The sequence below is a fragment of the Gymnoscopelus microlampas genome (assembly GCF_963454915.1).
Source record: "Gymnoscopelus microlampas genome assembly, chromosome: 1".
In the NCBI taxonomy this organism is placed as follows: Eukaryota; Metazoa; Chordata; class Actinopteri; order Myctophiformes; family Myctophidae; genus Gymnoscopelus; species Gymnoscopelus microlampas.
Window position 1 is genome coordinate 60393247 of NC_139962.1, and position 22636 is coordinate 60415882.

The 22636-nt window shown below is 40.8% G+C and overlaps 1 protein-coding gene across 1 annotated transcript; it reads left to right on the forward strand.

The window, feature by feature from the left end:
- The first annotated feature begins 1887 nt into the window (after positions 1–1887).
- vrk3 (VRK serine/threonine kinase 3) lies at positions 1888–21698 on the forward strand. Its single transcript, XM_084057014.1, has 14 exons — positions 1888–2001; positions 2129–2242; positions 2713–2859; positions 3031–3174; positions 6048–6094; positions 7160–7226; positions 7484–7568; positions 8174–8273; positions 11049–11141; positions 11916–12048; positions 18506–18623; positions 18819–18877; positions 19291–19427; positions 20855–21698. The coding sequence occupies exons 2-13, from the start codon at positions 2197–2199 to the stop codon at positions 19425–19427; spliced, it is 1176 nt and encodes a 391-aa protein (XP_083913140.1). The 5' UTR covers positions 1888–2001; positions 2129–2196; the 3' UTR covers positions 20855–21698.
- Positions 21699–22636: the final 938 nt, after the last annotated feature.

The following is a 22636-nucleotide window of genomic DNA, read 5'->3' on the forward strand; positions in this document are numbered from 1 at the left end:
GTCTCCAGTACAACATTTAACCCATTAAGACCTGGAACGCATCTGTGTCACTTTTTGATTTGAGCTAAAAAGCATCATTTTACACTTTGGCTATTCAAAAATAGCAGATATACAAGCTCATAGCGCGGCACCGAGTGCCGCGCTATGAGCTTGTAGATCTGCTATTTTTTTTAAATCGTGAACATTTGTGCAAATCTTTGAATGATATATATTTTAACTCAAATCTTCGCTTCTGGCGGGGTCCCTGAAACAACATATTTTGAGATGGGGGTCCGCGGCCAAATACATGTAATTTTGGGGGGTCTTTGACACGAAAGAAGTTTGAGCACCACTGATATTATAGCAACGTGCGTTTTTTCAAAAAACTGTTAGAGATTTAGAAGACAGTTGTAGAATCCCCCAGGAGCAAAGATTTGAGAGTTTGAGTTGTGGGCATCACTTCCTGTCGATTTCATTGGATTTCATTGGATCAAATCGACAGGAAGTCCAATCCAATCCAATCCACTTTATTTATATAGCACATTTTACAACTCAAGGCCTACAAAGTGCTGTACAGAGATAAAAACAAAACAATACATGACGCAGCAGCGTCAGCAGACATAGAAAACAATGCAAGTGATGCCCACAACGCCCTAGGAAACTTATATATTCAAAGATTTGCACACATTTTCAAGATTTTTCAAAAATAGCAGATCTACAAGCTTATAGCGCGTCACTCGATGCCGTGCTATGAGCTTGTAGATCTGTCATTTTTGAATAGCCTAAGGAATCTTAAAATGACAGATGCGTTCCCGGTCTTATTGGGTTAAAAGTCATACAAATAATTGCAATTAACAATGAATTGTGTTTTTGGCATTGAACATTGGAACATATGAATACTTATGTCATTTCTGTTTCGTAGTCAAAAATTGCACAGGGCAGATATGACAAATAACTTCAATATCGTTGCCGCCGTGTGGAAACTTTGCATCTCCAAAACCGTTCCTTTTTTGATATTATTTAAAATGTGCTATATTAACTACTTTTGCTTGGGACCCCCTGGAGCACTCAACACTCCCCAGAGCCACTGCTATAGCCCAGTGGAAACTTTTCTTTAATTTCAAGAACCCCCCCAGTTTTATATGCATTACTGTTGGTCATGGACCCCCATTTGACACGTGTCCCATCTCTGGGACCTTAATATTCACTTTAGGTCCATTTGGTTCCATTCGTAATACTATCTCAGAGTGACATACTCCTAAAAGTGTACATTTTTGTTAAACAAAAACAAATCAATGTGAAAAAAAAATTATGTGAATTGATCACATAGCATAAAATAGAGCATATTTTTGTACCCATAATATTCCACATGGGATGATCTCAACTGATTCGGGTGGAAACCTTGCATCTCCAAAACCGTTCCTTTTTTGTTATTATTTAAAAAGGACAACATTTTAAAATGGTGAAAATAAGGTAAAGTAAAAAAGAAAAAAAGTTTGTAGATCGTCTATTTTCACTACTTTTGTACAACACTCTTGTATGTATGATGAAGTAGGGTATTCATTTACGAAAAAAAAGGTAAAAGCTGAAATTTGGAGATACAAGGTTTCTGCCTGACGGCAATGTTATACAAAGAAATTACTATATAATACATATTTAATCATGTTATACTTTATAAATTACGGATATAGCTGATCTACAACGAAGTAAGCTTGTAGATCAGCTATTTCAGTAGTTTTTATTTGTAGTATTCGTAGTATATACCAAAACTTGCGATTATACGATTAGGTAATGTGACAGGCCTAGTCACGCACCGAAGATAGCTGATCTAATAAGGCTCACAACGCGTTGCGGCTTTTTTGTAGCTCTTATGATACAGTAGCTCCTTCTCCTGTATTCCAGTCAGTACCCGTCCTCCCCTGCGAAAGACCCGTACCAGCATTCGCCTCGTCCACGAAGAGAAACCCCCCGTCAGTGTTCCCACCACGTCTCCTTTCGCCGTCGCATCCACACCCGTCTCAGGTCAAATAACTAATAAACTGAAATTTATCAGCGATTTATCAGTTTAGATCTACATTTAACAGTGAAAGAAAAGCAGATATTGACTGTGTGAGCTGATACTTGTGCTCTTGTGTTCTCTCGCTATTAGACGACCACACTGTGCTTCACGCGTCTCCTGTGAAAGCCCGGAAAGTCACGTGGAACCTGAGAGAGGAGATGGAGTCTGCTCTGGAGTCACCCGTCTCACGGTCTCCTCGGTCAGGTGAGATCAAACGGATATATAAAAAGTAAAAACATTTAGGGGGTGCAACGACAAGCTTCCAACACGTTGTGAGCTTGTCGATCAGCTATTCTCAGCGAAAGCTTTCCCCACATTAACCCATTAAGACCTGGAACGCATCTGTGTCACTTTAGATTTATTTGGCTATTCAAAAATAGCAGATATACAAGCTCATAGCGCGGCACCGAGTGCCGCGCTATGAGCTCGTAGATGTGCTATTTTTGAAAAATCTTGAAATTTCTTTTTTTGATTTTTTTCCCAAAAACTGTTAGGATTTAGATTATTTTTAAGAAGCGCCTCAGTTCTTAATGTGTTAACACATTGAGTGCCAAAAACGGCCCTGGCCGTTTTTCATAATCCAACCGTTGAGTGCCAAAAAACGGCTATGGCCGTTTTTGAAAAAAAAAATATTAAAAAAATAATAATATAGGGACTGTGTGTGTGTGTATCAGTCATGGCAAAGGAAAAGGCCTCCAAACGGGTGCATCCATCGAAGCAGCTGGATGAAGATAGAACATGCAGCAACGAGGAGGAACCGCTGGTAGATAGCTCTTCAACGTCGCTCCTGAGCTCGCCCAGCTCCAGGTCTCCCTCCAAAGGTGAGCCAAAAAAAAGACTACGGCGGGGGTCCTGTTTATAAAACGTTTATAAAACATTTATAAACGTTTTTTGGAAGGCAATGTGTTATATTATCCTCACTGTGTCACGTGACCTGTTTGTCCCTGGTTGTGATTGGCCCGTCACGGCACACGCTGCTGCTACCCACACAGGCAGGGGGAAGGGCAAGAAGAACAAGCGCAGCGCGAACGCTCTGGAGCCGCTACAGGAAGGGGAGGAGCTCACCGACACCACGGGCAGGAAGTGGAGACTGGTGAAGCTGCTGAGCCAGAGCGCCACAGAGCTCTTCTATGAAGGTAGAGAGGGTTTTGCATAAGGCGGTGGTTCTTCAACCCTTATCTGGATCACCAGGGCCCGCTTTGGAACATCTCCAAAGTGTTCACCTGGCCCACCCATCTGACCACTTAACACCAGTGGTGTAAAGTAACTAAGTACATGTCCTCAAGTACAATTTTGAGGTATTTTTGACTTTACTGGAGTATTTCCAGTTTTGATTTATACCTAGGCTGTTTGAAAATAGCAGATCTACAAGCTCACAACGTGACGCGATGCGACACGTTGTGAGCTTGTAGATCTGCTATTTTCAAACATTTTAGTGCTTTTACTTTTGGTACTTTAAGTACATTTTGATACCAATACTTTGACTCAAATACATTTTTAATTCCTGACTTTTACTTGTTACGGAGTATTTCTATATTGCAGTATTGATACTTTTACTTAAATGAAATATCTGAGCACTTTTCCCACCAATGCTTCACACGGCTGCCGTGTTAAGTGGTCAGATGGGTGGGCCAGGTTCTGGCTTATGTCAAAGGCAGTAAGGCACTATAACATAGTATACTTTAGGTTCTTATTCACCAGTATTACAAAGAAAAGTCTTTTTTTTTTCAGGTTTTAAAGAAAAAAATACAATGACTTTTTTTCTAGTTGTATTAGTTACATTATCAATAAAATAATCACTGGTATAAAAGGCAGTGGTTCTCAACCTCATAGTTTGATATGTATTAGGCCACAGGCTCCCACAGGACCCCAAACTACGCGGTAAAATCCTCAGTGTCAATTTAACTCTTAAGAGTGTACAAATGGAGGCTCCATTTGGTTCCATTTGTACACTCGCAGAGTTACAGACCCGTAAGGGTCCATTTGGTTCCATGTGTACACTCTCAGAGTTACAGACCTGTAACTTAGGGTCCATTTGGTTCCATGTATACACTCTCAGAGTTACAGACCCATAAGGGTCCATTTGGTTCCATGTGTACACTCTCAGAGTTACAGACCCATAAGGGTCCATTTGGTTACATTTGTACACTCGCAGAGTTACAGACCTGTAAGGGTCCATTTGGTTACATTTGTACACTCGCAGAGTTACAGACCCATAAGGGTCCATTTGGTTCCATGTGTACACTCTCAGAGTTAGAGACCTGTAACTTAGGGTCCATTTGGTTCCATGTGTACACTCTCAGAGTTACAGACCCATAAGGGTCCATTTGGTTACATTTGTACACTCAGAGTTACAGACCTGTAAGGGTCCATTTGGTTACATGTGTACACTCCGTTACAGACCTGTAAGGGTCCATTTGGTTACATGGGTGTAAGGCCAGGTACACACTGCAGGACATTAGGTCCGATATTGCTGTCGCCGACCTTTTTTGGCACTCGCCGACAAAACCTCCCGACCTGACGCAGATCGGCCTTTGATCGGCGAGATAATGCTCGCTGTGTGTGAAAGGCTCCACGACACGATGTGGCCGCGATTCTCCGCTCTGCGACGGCTTTCCGACCGTTTTCAGATAACTAAATTGTTAGATATTCAGATCTGTCTGGGACAGGACAGCAGACAATATCATACACTATGAACGGGGCTGCGAGCACCTTGCGAGGAGATGCACGCTACAGCCAATGAGAGCACATTACAGCCACCGTGGCTATGGAAGGTCGGTGGACCTGACCACAACAAACCGACCCCCCACACAGTTACCGTCCAGTCCTGTATTAAGTTAAACATTATTATAAAACAGAATGAGAGTGAGCAAGCGTGCTCAAAGGGGGGCTGTTTATTTGAGACTATTGCACAGAGGAGATAGAGAGACAGAGAAAGACACAGAGAGCGAGCGGTGTGTGTGTGTGTGTGTGTCTCGTAGTCTGTGAGTGTTGGCAGATTTTGCGAGAGAAATAAGCAACCAAGTTTGTGAAAACAAGCCCAACAAAAGCGACTATGAGCACTTCAAGCCTATATACAAATACATTGGATACTTGAAAATAGATGATCTACAAGCTCACGAGAGAGAGAGAGAGAGAGAGGCATATCACGGGATACGTCAATTAAAATGAATTGGAATAAACACAAATGTATGTATTGGGTCTGACTCTGGAGATAGCATCCTAGTGAACTATCCTACAGTGTGTCAGCCCTTGTCGGGGATCAATCGTGTTGTGTAAACCACAACGATATATGACAGCCGATTTCAAGAAATAAACTCCTGCAGTATGTTATGCTTAACGATCAGATGACCCCCCGACCACTTTAAGGTCCTGCAATGTGTACCTGCCTTAAGTCACACCACCTTTACTTTGCACGATCATGCTAATGTAGGGTTATGATTTGTATTGATTTGACATGCCTGCTTTTCCCTGAATTAAAATATTCAGAGAGAGAGAGAGAGAGAGAGAGAGAGAGAGAGAGAGAGAGAGATTTCTATTAGTTTGTTATCTAAAGCAGTGGTTTTCAACCCTTTTCATGCCAAGGACCCCTAAATTGATATACATTTTGGCCGCGGACCCCAATCTGAAAATGTTTTGTGCCAGGGACCACCAGAAGCAAAGATTTGAGTTAAAAAAAAATCTGTAAGAAATATATATTCAAAGATTTGCACACTTTTTCCAGATTTTTCAAAAAATAGCAGATCTACAAGCTCATAGCGCGGCACTCGGTGCCGCGCTATGAGCTTGTATATCTGCTATTTTTGAATAGCCAAAGCTAGGTGGTTAAAATGATTGTTAACTCATTTTGCTAGGGACCCCCTGGTACCCCCCCTAGGACCACTGGTGGTCCCCGGACCACTGGTTGAAAACCACTGATCTAAAGAATATGTGTGTAGCGTATAATACTGTATGTGATTCTCAACACTTGCGTATGTCTACATATCACATGTTTTTCATTTTGTTCCAGTCATGTCAGCGACTGGTTCGAAGGGTTCAGGCCATGTCCTCAAACTGGTAAGTACTACTCACTGGCTCCCTCTAGTGACCGCATCGCTCCATTTCCTTTCTTCAAGATTATATCTGATGCTCCATTCAAAATGTGATACTTTGATTATAGGGCCCCTGTTTCAGTCCAAATTAAGACGCTTTAATCAGAATTATGACTTATTATTTAGGTTACTAAGTATAAAGGTCATCATAAATTATTTGATGGCCATGGTGAGCTTAGGGAGGAAAGTGAACCCTTTAAGACCGGGAATCTGTGTGTCATTTTTGAACTTGTAGCTCTGCTATTTTTGAAAAATCGTGAAAATGTTTGCAAATCTTTGAATATATATATATTTTTTTTAACTCTGTTACAACTTCTGGGGGTCCCTGGAACAAAATATTGTGAGATGATTAGTCACCTTTACAACGAGGTACAGCTTGTAAGGATTGTGCAATCGTGGAATGAGCAACACAGCTAAACGTGTAGGTAGCGCCCCCAATAAATGTGCCAAAATCCCCCAATATGCTTCTGTTGATACTCGCTCTTGTTTTGAGTGATCTGCCAGTCACTCAGGTGTCTGGCACCTAAGCATGGGTCATGCAACTTTGTTTGTTTATGCTCCAAGCAGCAGCACTGCCCCCATGGAAAGATGGCACGTTTGTCGTGCAAACATTGCAATAGGGCAAGTGGAAGCATGTTCCGTTATGCAGAATGGCACCATTATTTGGTGTCAGCCCAGCCCTAAGTGACTAACCTAAGTGACTGGCAGATCACTCAAAACAAGAGCGATTATCAACAGAAGCATATTGTGGGATTTTGGCACATTTATTGGGGGCGCTACCTACATGTTTAGCTGTGTTGCTCATTCCACGATTGCACAATCCTTACAATCTGTACCTAGTTGTAAAGGTGACTAATCAACGATAAAAATAATATAAAATACATTACCAATTGGTATTATTAAAGGGGAGAAATAATCGCCCAAAGCTGAGTTTACAAACTTTTTGTGGGCAGTTTATAATTTATGTATATGAAGTTTGGCATCGTTGAGATGAGTCTAGGATGTTTAATGGGTGTCTCTGTTCTCTTAGGGAGCTAAAGACGGGCGGATCTTCAATGAGCAGAACTTTCTGCAGAGAGCTGCAAAACCTTCATCTGGTAACGCTCATCATTTACTGACCGATGACTTAGTTTAACATCAGGTCATATCCATACGATTAATCACAAAAATGTTTCTGCTTTTCAAGCTTGCAGATCTGCAACTTTTGCTTATGTGTGACGCTGTAGTATGATCAAGCAGGGCGTTCATTTATGAAAAAACTCCAAAAGTTAAAATATCGTATAATAGTATAAAAAAGGTTTTTCTGCCCGACAGGCACGATTTGACGCTACAGATCTCTTGTCTCTTTTTTTAGTGGACAAATGGAAGAAGCGGCTCAAGATGGATTTTCTTGGCATTCCTTCATGTGTGGGCTTTGGTCTACATGCAGATAACTACAGGTATGGCAGAGAGAGGTGTTTGCTAGTAACCAAGCCCATGTTAGGCCAGTATGGCCGTTAGCTATTGCAGTGTTTTTCTTTTTTTTTTCGTGTCAAGGACCCCCAAATTGATATGTATTTGGCCGCGGAGGAAGGCTTACGGGCCAAAACGTCGGTTGTGTTCGATCTGCTGCTAGTGCTAGGGCTTATGATATAATAAACAAGAAATCCTAAGAGAGTGCTGGTATTCCTTTCTAGACTATTTCTGCCGACACACCCGAACTCTGAACTACTCTTCTGATGAGTGCTTGCTTCTCTCTTCTTCAAGGTTTCTCGCATTTGCCTAGTGCGAACCGGAAAAAAATAATAAACGAGAGAGATGAATAGATAGAGTGAAGCCGTGTGTGTGAGTTTGTGTGTGAGAGAGTTGAGCTTGAGTTTTGCTATTTTTATAAAATAGGTCTGGAGTGATTGAAACCAGTAAAAGACAACTCATGTCATATCACAATATTATGATATACAAAATCCGAGACGATCTCTAGTCTCATAACTAATTGATATCCATAGATTTGCCCAGCCATAGCTACAGTGTGTATATTCTATGTTTTTGTTTGTTTTGTTTTTAGGTTTCTGATTTTCCCCAACATGGGCCAAACTCTCCAGTCCATCATGGAGGAAGAGGAGCTGCTATCTGAGAAAGTGATTCTTCATCTTGCCTGTACAATAGTAAGTTTCTGAACAGCTGTAGACCTGGAACGCATCTGTGTCATTTTTAGAGTTGAAAAATCTATTTGAAAAATGATTTCACTCTTTGGCTATTCAAAAATAGCAGATCTACAAGCTCATAGCGCGGCACCGAGTGCCACGCTATGCGCTTGTAGATCTGCTATTTTTGAAAAATCGAGAAAATGTGTGCAAATGAATATAATTATATTCTTTTAAAGCCGGGTCGGCGGCCAAATACATAGAAGTTTGGGGGTCCTTGACATGAAAAAGTTTGAAAACCACTGATATAGAAACATACGTTTTAAAGAGAACTGTTAGGAGACATTAGTAAGAATCGGCCTCAGGTCTTAATGGGTTAACCTTTTTGACATGGATAAAAAAAACATACTGTAATCGCCATAAACATGGCTACTATGACTGCAACTACTGATTATTGTCTCCGCCAGGAGAGTTTGTTTTCACTTTCCGTCAGCCAAGCAAACATTGGTCGAGCCTCACGTGACACTCGACAATACGGTGAAATAGTGTGATCTGATTGGCTAGTGACGTATAACGGCCTATAAATACATTGGTCACTTTGAAAGAGTCTGTGCCTCTTTCAAAGTGAGGTAAGACAGGAACAATCACGAAATGGCTGAGAAATGGCGGATACTGTAACAATTGGATAGGACACTTACACAGACAGGACAGATAGGACACTTACACAGACAGGACGGATAGGACACTTACTGTATACAGACAGTGGCGTCAGTTCAGCAAAAGCTAGGGCGCGCGTGCATGAGGTCACCCCCGCGCGGGGTCACCCCCGCGCGAAATTTTTGTGCGGTTCTGGGCGGGTTGGGTTCGTTTTTTTCCAGTTTTTGGTTACTTTATTTCGGTTTTAGGGTTAGGATTCGGGTTAGGTTAGGGTTATGTTACTTAATTCTTATTTTTGCCTGATTTTCCCGATTTATTATCAAAAAAGTACTTTTTTTTTTTTTTCCCCTGGAGCCAGGGTATGGCAGCTGCAATAGCCTGCCATACCCAATTGACGCCCCTGTATACAGACAGGACGGATAGGACACTTACTGTATACAGACAGGACGGATAGGACACTTATACAGACAGGACGGATAGGACACTTACTGTATACAGACAGGACGGATAGGACACTTATACAGACAGGACGGATCGGACACTTATACAGACAGGACGGATAGGACAGTTAGAACATAAGAAGTAGAACATTCCCAACATTCCCAACACAAGTCTGCTGGCGGAGACTTGTGCTCCGAGGAGCACTTTTTCTAGTTTTATTTGCGATTATATTATCGTTTACGTTCACATTTTTTCCATAATGTTTTTTATTTTTTACATACATCAACGAATCAACAAGAAATATGGAATAGATATGTTTTTCTGATTTTAAACCACTTAAGCCCTATTGTATACCTCATCATACAACAGTGTCACACAAACAAAGTTAATAATATCCAATCTACAAGTTTGCAATGCTTATAGATCTGCGATTTTCTGAAAGTTATTGACAATTTTTGTGGAAAAAGACCCCCCCCCTCCTTAAAAACGGGGTGTTTTATTAGAATCAATAGATTTTTTAATTAATCTATTAATTCATTTGATTAAAGGGATATTTCACTTTCAAAAAAACTTTGGGTCATTTTATAGTCTACTCAGGCTTTTGTGAGCCCCCCAGACCGTTTTTAAGTTGCTTGATTCATTATTTAGATATTTGATATTCATTTTATCAGACACGCCCCCTTCCTATACAAACCCATTAGAACTTCAAACTCCATTTTTAACATGTTAGATTCATCAAAAACACCCGTCCTTTTTTCTGGTGACTCTCCCTGCCCTCCTAATACGCGAGGGGGCCGTGTTTTTTCGATATTTTTTTTCATTTCTTTTTAATATATTTTTTTGAAAATTTAAAAAAGTAAATACAATAAAAACATTAAATAAAATAAATGAAAAAGGTAATCGAAAAAATACGGCCCCCTCGCGTATTAGGAGGGCAGGGAGAGTCACCATAAAAAAGGACGGGTGTTTTTGATGAATCTAACATGTTAAAAATGGAGTTTGAAGTTATAATGGGTTTGTATAGGAAGGGGGCGTGTCTGATAAAATGAATGTTAAATATCTAAATAATGAATCACACAACATAAAAACGGTCTGGGGTGCTCACAAAAGCCTGAGTAAACTATAAAATGACTGAAAGTTTTTTTGAAAGTGAAATATCCCTTTAAACTGTTGCACCCTTAACCCATTTAAACCGGGGAACGCAAATCTTTGAATATATATAATCATTTTTAACTCAAATCTTTGAATATATATATACATTTTTAACTCAAATCTTTGAATCTGGGGGGTCCCTGGAACAAAATATTTTGAGATGGGGGTCCGCAGCCAAATGCATCATGGCATTTTGGGGGTCCTTGACATGAAAAAAGTTTGAGAACCACTGATATTATAGCAACATAGGTTTTAAAAAAAAACTGATGGTAAAATCTCCAGAAGCAAAGATTTGAGTTAAAAATGTTCACTTTAAAAATATATATATTCAAAAGATTCGCACACATTTTCACGATTTTTCAAAAAATAGCAGAACTACAAGCTCATAGCGCGGCACTCGGTGCCGCACTATGAGCTTGTAGATCTGCTATTTTTGAATAGCCCAAAGAAATCTTAAAATGACACAGTATGCTATATATAAGGCTATAAATGTGAGGCCACTGCGTGGTTTCCTTGTTCCATGAAGGGTTTGTTTTGTCCTCACAGTTGGATGTGCTGGAATACGTCCATTCCAATGAGTATGTCCATGGAGACATACATGCAGAGAACGTCTACGTCACGCTAGAGGAGCAAACAGAGGTGAGAGACCTTATCCATGATGTTACAACTGATCCCACACTGAACTAAGTGTGCATTGAATTCCTTTTAACTCATTCCCTGCCTAGAACGACTAAAACGACTTCTGTCCCATAAGCCATGCCTGCCTAGAACGACTAAAACGACTTTTTATTTTTTTAACTTTTTTTTTATTTTTTATTTGACCCAAAGAAGATCTAGACTCCCATCCACTTCCTTGTTAACTTAAAACTTAAAAATTCTGTATCTCGGCTCCTGAGTACTTTTTTTTTTTCTATGAAAAATCTTGGCAGTGGGCAAACGTGGCCAGAAATAATTCAGGCAGTGAATGAGTTAATGTATTTATTTAAAAAAAATCAAACATTCGATATTTTTCAAAAAAGTTCCAAAATAGCGGATACAGGTAGAAGCTCGCATCGCTGCATGAAGTGACTCGCTGTGAGCTTGTAGATCTGCTATTTTTGAATATCAAACGTATAAATGGATAAAGTGGTTAAAATGATTGTGATGCTACATTAACTACTTTTGCTGGGGACCCCCCTGGAACCCCCTCAGGGACCCCACTGTCCTAGAAGACCAACCGATTGAATCAATGTGAAATCTTCAGATTTGATTATGGGCATCCCTGGCACAAAACATTTTCAGATGGGGGTCCGCGGCCAAATACATATCAATTTGGGGGTCCTTGGCACAAAAAAGTTTGAGAACTACTGCTCTACTTGACATTCTTTGTAATTGTGTGTGTGTGTGTGTGTGTGTGTGTGTGTGTGTGTGTAGGTGTACCTTGCAGGATACTGCCATGCGTTTCGGTACTGCCCTGGTGGGCAGCATGTTGAGTACCGCGAGGCCAGCCGAACACTACACGAGGGCGCGATGGAGTTCATCAGTCTGGACTCCCATAAGGGAGCAGGTCAGTCACACACACACCTCATGTGTGTATTAAAGCAATAAGCCACACCAGGTCCTGGTTCACAGCAGTGGTTCTCATCCTTTTGAATTTCAAAGACCCCCAGGTTGATATGCAATAGGCCATAGCAGTGGCAGAGGCCATTTTGTGGTGTGGGAAAAATGAATGGGCTTTCGAACTGTGGTGCCACACAATGGCCGCCACTGCCTATGCCCTATTAGGCCGCAGACACTGATTCGCTGAAAGAAAAATACATCTCTTGGACCCCAAGAGATGTATTTTGTTGGAGACTGGGCTAAAACAGCAGACAAATTGTGCAATGTAATAATTTGTAACCCTTCAGATCACACGTCTCCGCGCGTCCGTTGAATTGGTGAAATTAAAAGCAGACAAGACTGTTAAAATTAAGTGTATTTAATAATTAAGCAGTAAGTTAAACTAATTACAGATTGAATATAGAAATGTACTTAACAGAGATCTCTGGGCTCCCAATCAACTGTCCTTAACAGCAACAAGTTACTTCGAGGTCAGTTCATCAGGTCTGAGCCCCGCTATCTGTCCCTGGAGCCTATTTATAATATCCTATACATGTTATACTAAAAGTTATCAAAAGAAGTCGCTGTATGTGACCGCAAAAATAGTATGTGACCGCAAAAATTCTCTGCACTTGGGTGTTTTGTTTTTTGGAAAATGGCCGTTATTATGATGTGTAGGTTAGCAGCTACAGTATAAGGATGTGATTATTGCACCATGGGGTGTACTTCTTACTAGACTGCATGTTTGTCTATGTTTTTGTTATCATTACACTTCTGCTCTGCGTCTTTAATTTGGGCTTTTAGAAGTCTGATCTTTAGATCCTTCTGTGTTTCATCATCAACTTTAATTTTCGCTCTATGAGATTTTAAGTGGTGGACTACATTCAGTTGCCATTCTGTGTAGGGCATAGCCATAAGGCCTGGGGTGTCAATTAATTTATTTTTAACTGTAACGGGGAGTCCAGACATCACTGCTTGTTGAAAGACTATAGTCATTTGATCTCCTCTAGTCGGATTCGCTCCTGTATGATCTTGCCATGTTTGTTTGGCTCTGAGAATAAATTCATCTGCTGTCTCATCTGTTTTAGGTTCAAATTGTAGCTGACTACAGGTGGAGATTTGCACAGGGAACTTGGTACGGAGTACCGTTCCCCAATTGTTTCTATACACTCCCCATGGCGTGTCATTCAGAACCATAGATGTTCCGGCATCCCTCTCAATGTCATGCAGATCAGAGGGGCTAGTGCAAGAGGCTACTATAGCTCTGATGTCTCCCAAAGCTAATGTGTAACCTTGGGTCTGTGCATCAAACTGTCTAAGCCAGGGAGTGGCACCATTTCTAAGTTCAGGAAGTTTGTCTTTTAACATCTGCATGTCAGTCATAGTCCACGGTTGGTACACTGGGAGTTTGCCTTGCTTGGTTTGTACTAGTGGAGCCATAATGGCTGGCATTTTCTTATCATGTGTGTGGCGTCGAGGTGGAGAAAGGCTGTTGTTACGGGTATAGGGTTCTGTATGTGTACTGCTGCGGCCATGCAATGTCATGTTGTGTGTGGCTGTCCGTGCACCCTGACCTCTGTCATACTCTGTCATAGTGCCTTCTAATCTCACCTTTCTCTGCCTTCTCCGCTGGTTCTGCTTAAACCTGTAATCCTCCTCTTCCTGTCTTAACAACTGTTCTTCCTCACTCGCTGTCGGTCCTGTGTGTGACCTGTGACCAGCGCTTTCTATGTCTGACTCCTCAATGTATGATTTATGCATTCTATCTGTTCTCAGCCTCCGCTCCTCCTGGTTTCTCTCCCAACTCGTTTCACTGGCCTGATCCTTCTTTGACTGTTGCCTCATTTCTGACTGAATCTGTATTGTGTGTTCCTTTTCCTGTTCAGATGTCATGCGGTCCCTATAGTGAGCAACTGTATCTGCTTCAGTTTGTTCTAAGTCTATCATTCCTCCTTTCTCGTCTACTAGTGGGGCCTGCATGTGTGCGTTTGCGTATGGGAGTGGAATATTGGCTAACTCGCCTAACCCTGGATAGATTGAGGCTGTCGGGATGGGGTTAGGCCCCTTCTCTGAGCTGGCTTGTTTTTTGGGTGACATAATCAATTTGGATCGAGTGTGTACACTGTCATGTGCAGACACAAGAGAGAAAATCAGAGCCTTTCTATTCTCCATAAATTGTACTAATTCCCTAAATTTACCTCTTTTGATTAGAGATGCAGATTTTAACACTTCTTTAGCGGCCTCAAGTTTTTTCTCAGCCTCTTTGTACTCTTTCAGTAATATGGCTGTTATGGGCGTGACACTGTCATCTGTGGGGAAGATTTTCTGAGTCTGCCATTCCTCTTTTAGGGCGTCTAATTGTTTAGCTACTTTTTCCTTTTTATCAACTGAGGTTGCCATGAGGACAAACCTCCTGATTTCAAACCATGTTTTAACAAAATGATGAATCTTGCGTGTTCTTATGCTGGGCCAGCTAACTCTAGCCAACACCAAACAGTCACTTCTGGTTTCAGGTGATTTTTTTTATCTAGGTCTGTTTCAACCAACGCTTTTATAATATAATAAGATTCTCACTACAATTGCCAATTTTATGAATCCACACGTTACAATGTCTCCCTGTTTCTCTCTGAACTGCAAGTGCGGCCATATAACCAGACAGTTTCTCTCCTCTCTTTATCTCCCTCTGACTCCCTGTGTGAAACTTCCAAGGCCTGGCTTACAAAGTGATATACTACAAGCGACCTCGCTCAGTCTCTGTGTGGGTGTGTGCATGTGTATGTGTTTGTGTGGGTGTGTGGCTATATGGGCTCGAGTGTGTATGTGTGTATGTATGTGGGCTGGGGCGTGTGTGGGGGTTTGGGTATGTGGAGGTATAGGCGCGTGTGTGTATGTATGTGTGTGAGTGCGTGCGCTTGGGTGTGTGTGCTTGTGTACGGGTGTGTGTATGTGTGAGCGTATGTGTGGATAGTGCACAAAAGTACTCAACTTGTTTTACTCAAGTACAAATATCCCTACCAACGTGACAAAGTATACTCCTACCACCAAACGTTTAGAGTACAAGATTTTACTTGGATAAAAGTACAACCAATCTTAATTTCAAAGTATTCTCAAAGCGCCAAGAACACTAGTACTAAACAGTATGGAAACAACAGGTTAACAATTTCACACAACGCACAGCAGTGTCTCGTTCTGATTGGTCTTGCCCAAAGTGCGCATTCGACCTGGAACCTTCTACCACAAATCGATTATTATAGATATTATAGATTGTTGAGGATTTAACCCAATGTGCACCTTGTTTTAAATCAGTTGAGAATCACTGCTGTCACTAAACTATGCCTCCCACAATGTGCCCCACAGAAACTCTTCAATGATATACACTCTTAATTTTCTGATGAAGAGCGAACCACCCTCACAATATATCCCCACAGATAAAATAGTTACAACGTTTAATCATAAGTCATTTTGTACCATCGCACGGGACCTGCCACCCTTTATTCATAAGTCATTTTATACCAGTGTACGGGACCTGCCACCCTTTATTCATAAGTCATTTTATACCATTGTATGGGACCTGCCACCCTTTATTCATAAGTCATTTTGTACCATTGTATGGGACCTGCCACCCTTTATTCATAAGTCATTTTGTACCAGTGTACGGGACCTGCCACCCTTTATTCATAAGTCATTTTGTACCATTGTACGGGACCTGCCACCCTTTAACATAAGTCATTTTGTACCATTGTACGGGACCTGCCACCCTTTAACATAAGTCATTTTGTACCATTGTACGGGACCTGCCACCCTTTAACATAAGTCATTTTGTACCATTGTACGGGACCTGCCACCCTTTAACAACATTTTATAAAATGTGTTCTACGTTCAATCTGTTTATGTCCTAAATTTGGATTAACAACATTTGCTTGCGTGGGGAGACAACAGATTTGAAATATGTCCAATCACAGAATTTTTTAAAGGCTTCTGCTCACCTGATTTTTATGCCCGGGCTTATTGTCTCTCCCAGCAGTGAATGTTGATCGGTCAGTTGAGTCCTGTCCTTGGTTAGCTCCTTTTCACCAATCACGTCGGGAAGGTCACCATGTTGTTGGAGACTGGGCTAAAACAGCAGACAAATTGTGCAATGTAATAATTTGTAACCCTTCAGATCACACGTCTCCGCGCGTCCGTTGAATTGGTGAAATTAAAAGCAGACAAGACTGTTAAAATTAAGTGTATTTAATAATTAAGCAGTAAGTTAAACTAATTACAGATTGAATATAGAAATGTACTTAACAGAGATCTCTGGGCTCCCAATCAACTGTCCTTAACAGCAACAAGTTACTTCGAGGTCAGTTCATCAGGTCTGAGCCCCGCTATCTGTCCCTGGAGCCTATTTATAATATCCTATACATGTTATACTAAAAGTTATCAAAAGAAGTCGCTGTCGGTCCACCATGGTTTCTTCATCAGAGTAGGCAAGTGGTCCCCCCCTGGCTGATTTACGGACAGAGTGCCTTGCACCTATGGAATGCAGCACATCCTCCCTACAGATAACAGTCTGGGCATACTGTCTCAATGCATCGGCCGGCAGTAAGCATCTCCATTGGTCCAGGTTCTCTTCCCAGGGTGTGCAAGTGGCCCCACTGATTTACCGGTCCAGCCGACGGTCTTGGTCTCACCAGCCTAGTCTCAGCACCTGGTAATGTCAAAATAGACGCAGCGGACACCATTGTATTCTCTCTCTAACCGTGACGGTCCTAGACATAGAAGTGAATTGTGTCTTCTGGGAGATAACACAGCGTTCTGCCATGCGAATAGATCATGTTTATCACAGTGACTGTATTTCTAAGGACATAATTCCAGCAAGGCTATAATGATTTCATAAGTTAATAATGTGGTTTCTGTTAGGGTCTATGCGAACAACAATACAACAGTACAAATGAAGACACACACATTTGCTCTTAGTAACTGGGACTTGAAAAAACAGTAATAGTAAAAACGCACACATTGGCTCTTTAATCACTAGGGCTAAAAAAGGATATACATTGCCATATAAGGATATAAGTCATTTGCTCATAATAACTAAGGCTTAAAAAGGATATCAGTTGCCATATAAGGATATAATTTGCCAACAATTTACACTGTAAAATCGTCAGTGTTCATTTAACATTCAAGAGTGTACAAATGGAACCAAAAGACCCTGGTGGTCTCCGGATCTCATGTCGAGACCCAGTGGTTTATAGTGGAATTTGGAACAGTTCGGGGCGTTGTGTGACACAACGCAGAGTGGAGTGTCTACAACACTGAGCTGGGCAAATTGCTTTTATAAACTGGTTACCAAATATAGTAGCACGAACATCATGCTACAAGAATAATATCTACAAGAACGTAGTCCCGCACCTCTTGTACAAACAATGATGTTGCTTATTGTGCTTTGTTTTAGTGATTTAAAAAGTAATTTATTTGTTGCAAAACATTGCACACACACGGGACAAAATGGAGCAGTCCTCTTACCTTGCTGTTGAGGAAAAGCAAAATCACCAACAGTTATACATCCATGGAAAATTACGGTGAAATATTCTAAACCGCGTAGCGGCCCGAACTTTTAGTTTCTTATACAAAAATGTTTCCTACTATTCATGCACCGGTAAACTTAAGCAAAATGAATAACACATTATTAAAGTAAAATGCATGTGCATGCATGTGACGCGTGAAATAGCGTCCCAACAGTTAAAAAAATCAACACTACAACAATCAAGCAACGGGACTATCTGTTTTGTAATATAATTTATAATGACTATCTAGAAGAACTAGTTTCAGTGTGTTTAACTGAACCACAACAGACATAGGGCTATAGTTGTCCACCATCTAAGCAGAATGCATTATCTCAAAATTCTATAAGGCATGGCAGCCTTTTCTATCGCACGTTGACAATCTTGCACTTGATCCCCCAACGGAACCTGAATGAGGATACCTGCTTATCACCTCACTGACATGTATAATTGCTTTCAATGACCATACCTGTGCTTAACTCAATGTAGCGTTTATAGACCATGGACTGTTTTCTATATACACACATGTTTTTGGAGATTTTACGTTGTGTATTTGTTTTGTTGTCTGTTGTTGTTTTCTTTTGTGAGTGTTGTCTGTTTGTTTTTGTTTTGTTTTGTTGTTGTTTATATCTTATTCAATTTATCTTTTTTCTTACTGATATTAGTCTATCCTGTTACTTAATCATTTTCTTCACTGTTTGGAGATACTCTGTTTATTTGCTTATTTGCTTCAGTAATGACTGTACTACCTATGAGTATGTAAAAGAACAAAAATAGATAAACAAAACGTTTTTTTTTTAAAAGAAAAAGAATGCATTCTAGGTCTATTGTGCAGGTTAATATCAGTAAAAACCGAGCTCTTCTATCATCTTGCAGGTCCATCTCGACGCAGTGACCTGCAGTCTCTGGGCTACTGTTTGCTCCACTGGCACACAGGAACACTACCGTGGATGGCCTTGACCAATGCTGACCAGATAGCCAAAGAGAAACACAGGTGAGAGCACAAGTTGTATAACGACAGCAATTAAGAACTGATGGCGTAAAACGAGAGAGACAGAAATGGTAAAACGTTTTTTTTTTTGTCAAAATAGCCGATCTACAGCTTGCATGACGCCGTGTTCTTAGCTTGTAGATTGGCTGTTTTTGGGCTTAAGTGGTTAAATCATTATAAAACTCCTTTATATTTTAGGTACAAGGATGACGTCGCTGCACTCTTGAGTCACTGCTTTGGGAAGAAGAGAGTTTCAGGTGAGTTTAAATACGCATTTGTTTGTTTGATTGATTGATTCAATGCTTTATTAGTCAGACGTGTAAACAGCACGTGGTACAGTAAGACATTTAGGCTAAAAGGATAAAACAAAAAAAAAGTACTGGGGACTTGTTTCCATTGTGGTCCGATATGTATTCAATTCATCACTATATGTACAAAGGAGGAAAAAGGAGAAACGGCGGCAGTGAATGACACCTCCTTTATATGGGAATTTACCTTGTGGTCTGATGGATGTGTTTTCAGGCCAGTTTTGAAAGAAACCAGTGATACACGTCCTTTAATGGATGGTGGCAGGGCATTCCACCTTTTGGTGACAGAGTAGTTTAACAAGATGTTTGTGTGGTTGCCTGTATAATTGATACTGTGTGTGTGTGTGTGTGTGTGTGTGTAGCTGCTCTGCAGACCTATGTGAGCGCTGTGATGGCTCTGGACTATTCGGAGACACCAGACTACACTGGGCTGAAGGCGGGCCTCAGTGGAGCATTGCTGCAGCTGGGGGGGTCGCTGGAACAGCCGCTACATTTCTAGGTGAGACCACCACCCACCACACACGCAAACCTGCCAAAAAGCAGCGCTTCTCAAACTCCTTCACGTCAAGGACCCTCAAAATGATATGTATTTGGCTGCGGGGCCCCCCATGTCTAAAAAAAGGGTTTGTGCCAGGGACCCCCGGAAGCAAAGCTTTGAGTTAAAATGCATATATTCAAAGAATTAGCACTTAATGTTCACGATCGAAAAGAAATGGCAGATCTACAAGCTCATAAACGAGCTATGATTATTATTATATTCAATTATTGTGACGCTGTATTAAAGGGATAGTACACCCAAAACATTACTTTTTTTCTATCGATTAGTCACCCCATGGAGGTTTTTGTTTTTGACCAGTGGACCGGTAGGCAGCGGTTCCGGTAGGAGACACAAAGGAGACTCTTTGTGTCTTTTACCGGAACCGCTGTCGGTCATCAAATGATTGGCTTAAAAAATATCCTTGAATTGAAGTCTCCATGGGGTGACTAATGGGCCTTTTGCAAAACAATTTTTTTGACAGTACTCCTAGAGATTTTGTCCAAACGTCACGCAAATCGGTACACAGTATCTCTATAGTCATTAAACGAAACGGGTCTTTCAGATTTTTCATATTCCATCCTGATTGGCTAAGAATAGCTTCCAAAGTTTTCAGGACTGCTTCGTTTTGAACAAAATGCCTCAAATCATGAACACAGCATGCATTTTCCGTGAAATTTTGCACACACATTCCCACTATGCCGAGGAAGAAATTCCACTTGAAATTTTTTAAATCAGGCTCATGGTGGCGCTATAACAGGCCGATTTGTGTTTTTACCTATAATTGCACCGATCTGTGTAAAACTTTGTATGTGCACTCCCTAGAAGCCAAGGAAAAACCCTTGCCCTGCATTTTTCCACATCTGCCTTTTATAGCGCCACCAGGAGGCTGACTTATGTAAAACACGTTTTTGGATATTACTCCTTCAGATTGTATCTAAATCTCACACAAATCGGTATACACATGATCTCTATAGTCATGTGATCTGTTAGAGTTTTCATATTCCATCCTGATTGGCTAAGATTGACATCTAAAGCTTGCAGGAGTGGCCCGTTTTCAACAAAATGCCGCAAATCATGAACGCAGGGTCCGATTGCAGTGAAACATGCACAAACATTTGCACTACAATGAGGAAGAAATGCCACCCTTCCACATTGCCCTGTTATAGCGCCACCAGCAGGTCTAATTAGCAAAACACATTTTTGGAACAAAATGCCTCAAATAATGAATGCAGTGTCCGATTGCCATCAAAGGCCTAAGAAGAAATGCCACACTTTTCACATTATAGCGCCACCAGGAGGCCACGATAACCTACCTGACCTGGCGGAGACCTGTGCTCCGAGGATCACTTTTTCTAGTTTGTGTATGTTTTGTTTTTTTCTTGTTTCAGGTCTCGACTTGTGGAGCAGACGGCGTGTGTGCTATTGGCAGGATAAGGAGCGTCGTTGCATTTCAATGAAGTATTGCTGTCTTTCTAACGGCAAAAATGTTCCTTCAAAACAGCAACGTTGCCGTTCAACACATCAGCCTAAAACACTTTTCAACATGTGTATGAAACTTGGACATCAGTGTTGTTGTTGTTGCCGTCCAGATATTTGTGGTTCCATTCATGTTCATTATATGTACTGTAACCATGCTATTCCATCGACTGTTATACTGTAGGTGCATAGTGAACTCAGGCCACTTTGTGGCACAACGTATGTTCTATCTGCTGAATGTCACTGGTTCTCAATGTCAGGTTCGGGGCCCACCAGGGACCAAATGGACCCTTGCAGGTCTGTAACTCTGAGTGAGTGTGATCTGCTGCTTTTGAATTAGAATCCTGAATCGTAACAGTTGGTACATATGCGGAGACGATATTAAACTGGTGGTCCTTGAGAATCACTCTTCTATGTCAGCAGAATGTAAAGTACGTGAAGGACTGATATAACTTATGAATGCTGTTAGAATGTTTCTCTAACTTGTTTGTGGTGATTAAGTGGATTGTCCCTTTTACTGCGTGAGCGGCAGGTTTGGTCAATGTTTTCTACTCCATAATGTCATGCACTATACAGTTACTAAACACATTAACAGGACCGTTGGATGTCACATATCATTTTAGGGTGATTTGTTATGGTTTATTATTAGTGTTATTAAAGTTACAAGTGTGCTACAAGTTAGTTTTTAGGAATTTTAAACAGCTTTTTTTTTTTCTCCCGCTATTGTTGTGACTTCAAGATGTTCAGATTAAAATGTTTTACATGAATATACCTTCCTGTGTGTCTGGTGGTATCCCACACTGTGTGTTTGAATTACAGTATGTATAGAACATAATGTACATTTGCATGGCATTTTATCCATGTAGCCTGACCTTAGATCACTAGAATAGGTCACTGGTTCTCTTAACATGGGGTCTGGGGACCATGCAGGAGTGCAAATGGACCCTGATGGGTCTCTGAGGGTGAACATCTACAGTGTACAGAGAGGGTTTTAATATAACTCTCAGGGTTAAATTAACGGTAGGCTAAGTGATATTTTTCGGTCAAAACAAAGTTTTTTGTTAAAAGGTTATAGTAATCATTGCTATAGAGTGTTTGTTCAGTAACAGAAGTCTCCATGTCTCTTTAATAAACAGAAAATACATTTTCAGGTAGGTGACAACATTTCAGCCAATCAGGAGAGAGTACCCATTTATCAGCTTCATTGTTATAGCATTCCAGTTCCAATTGTGTGTCTGCTCATTTCTTTGTGTCATCACTTCCAATTTCACTTGTTTAATCTGTATCCTGACTGAGTTCTCTATCCTGATTGGACAACATTGGTATCCTGACCTGAAAATGTATTTTCTGTTTAATAAAGAGCTGGAGAGACATGGAGACTCCTGTTACTGAACACATACTCTATATAGTCATGGGATAATTAAAATATCTGGGAATACATTCCTTACCAAGACATTTCTTCACCAATGTTTGTAAAGGGGTCTTGTAACACATCTCATAAAGATTGAAATTCAATTTCCCTAGGGACTTTTTTGACAGCTGCTGAGAGATGGGGTAACCTTAACCTTATGCGGGAAAAACATTCAAAATGTAATTCTGTTTTAAGTAGCATGTGAGGGGTCAAACTAGTTTTTTTTTTTTTTATGATTCTGAATCCATTGCAACCATTTGTTTGGCACCCAAACCACTCCTTG

Excerpts from the sequence above, each read along its gene's own strand:
- vrk3 (XM_084057014.1), top strand. The coding sequence starts at position 2,197 with ATGGAGTCTGCTCTGGAGTCACCCGTCTCACGGTCTCCTCGGTCAG. Across the intron at positions 7,227-7,483 it reads AGCTGCAAAACCTTCATCTG|TGGACAAATGGAAGAAGCGG; the intron begins GTAACGCTCATC and ends CTCTTTTTTTAG. Across the intron at positions 12,049-18,505 it reads GGACTCCCATAAGGGAGCAG|GTCCATCTCGACGCAGTGAC; the intron begins GTCAGTCACACA and ends ATCATCTTGCAG.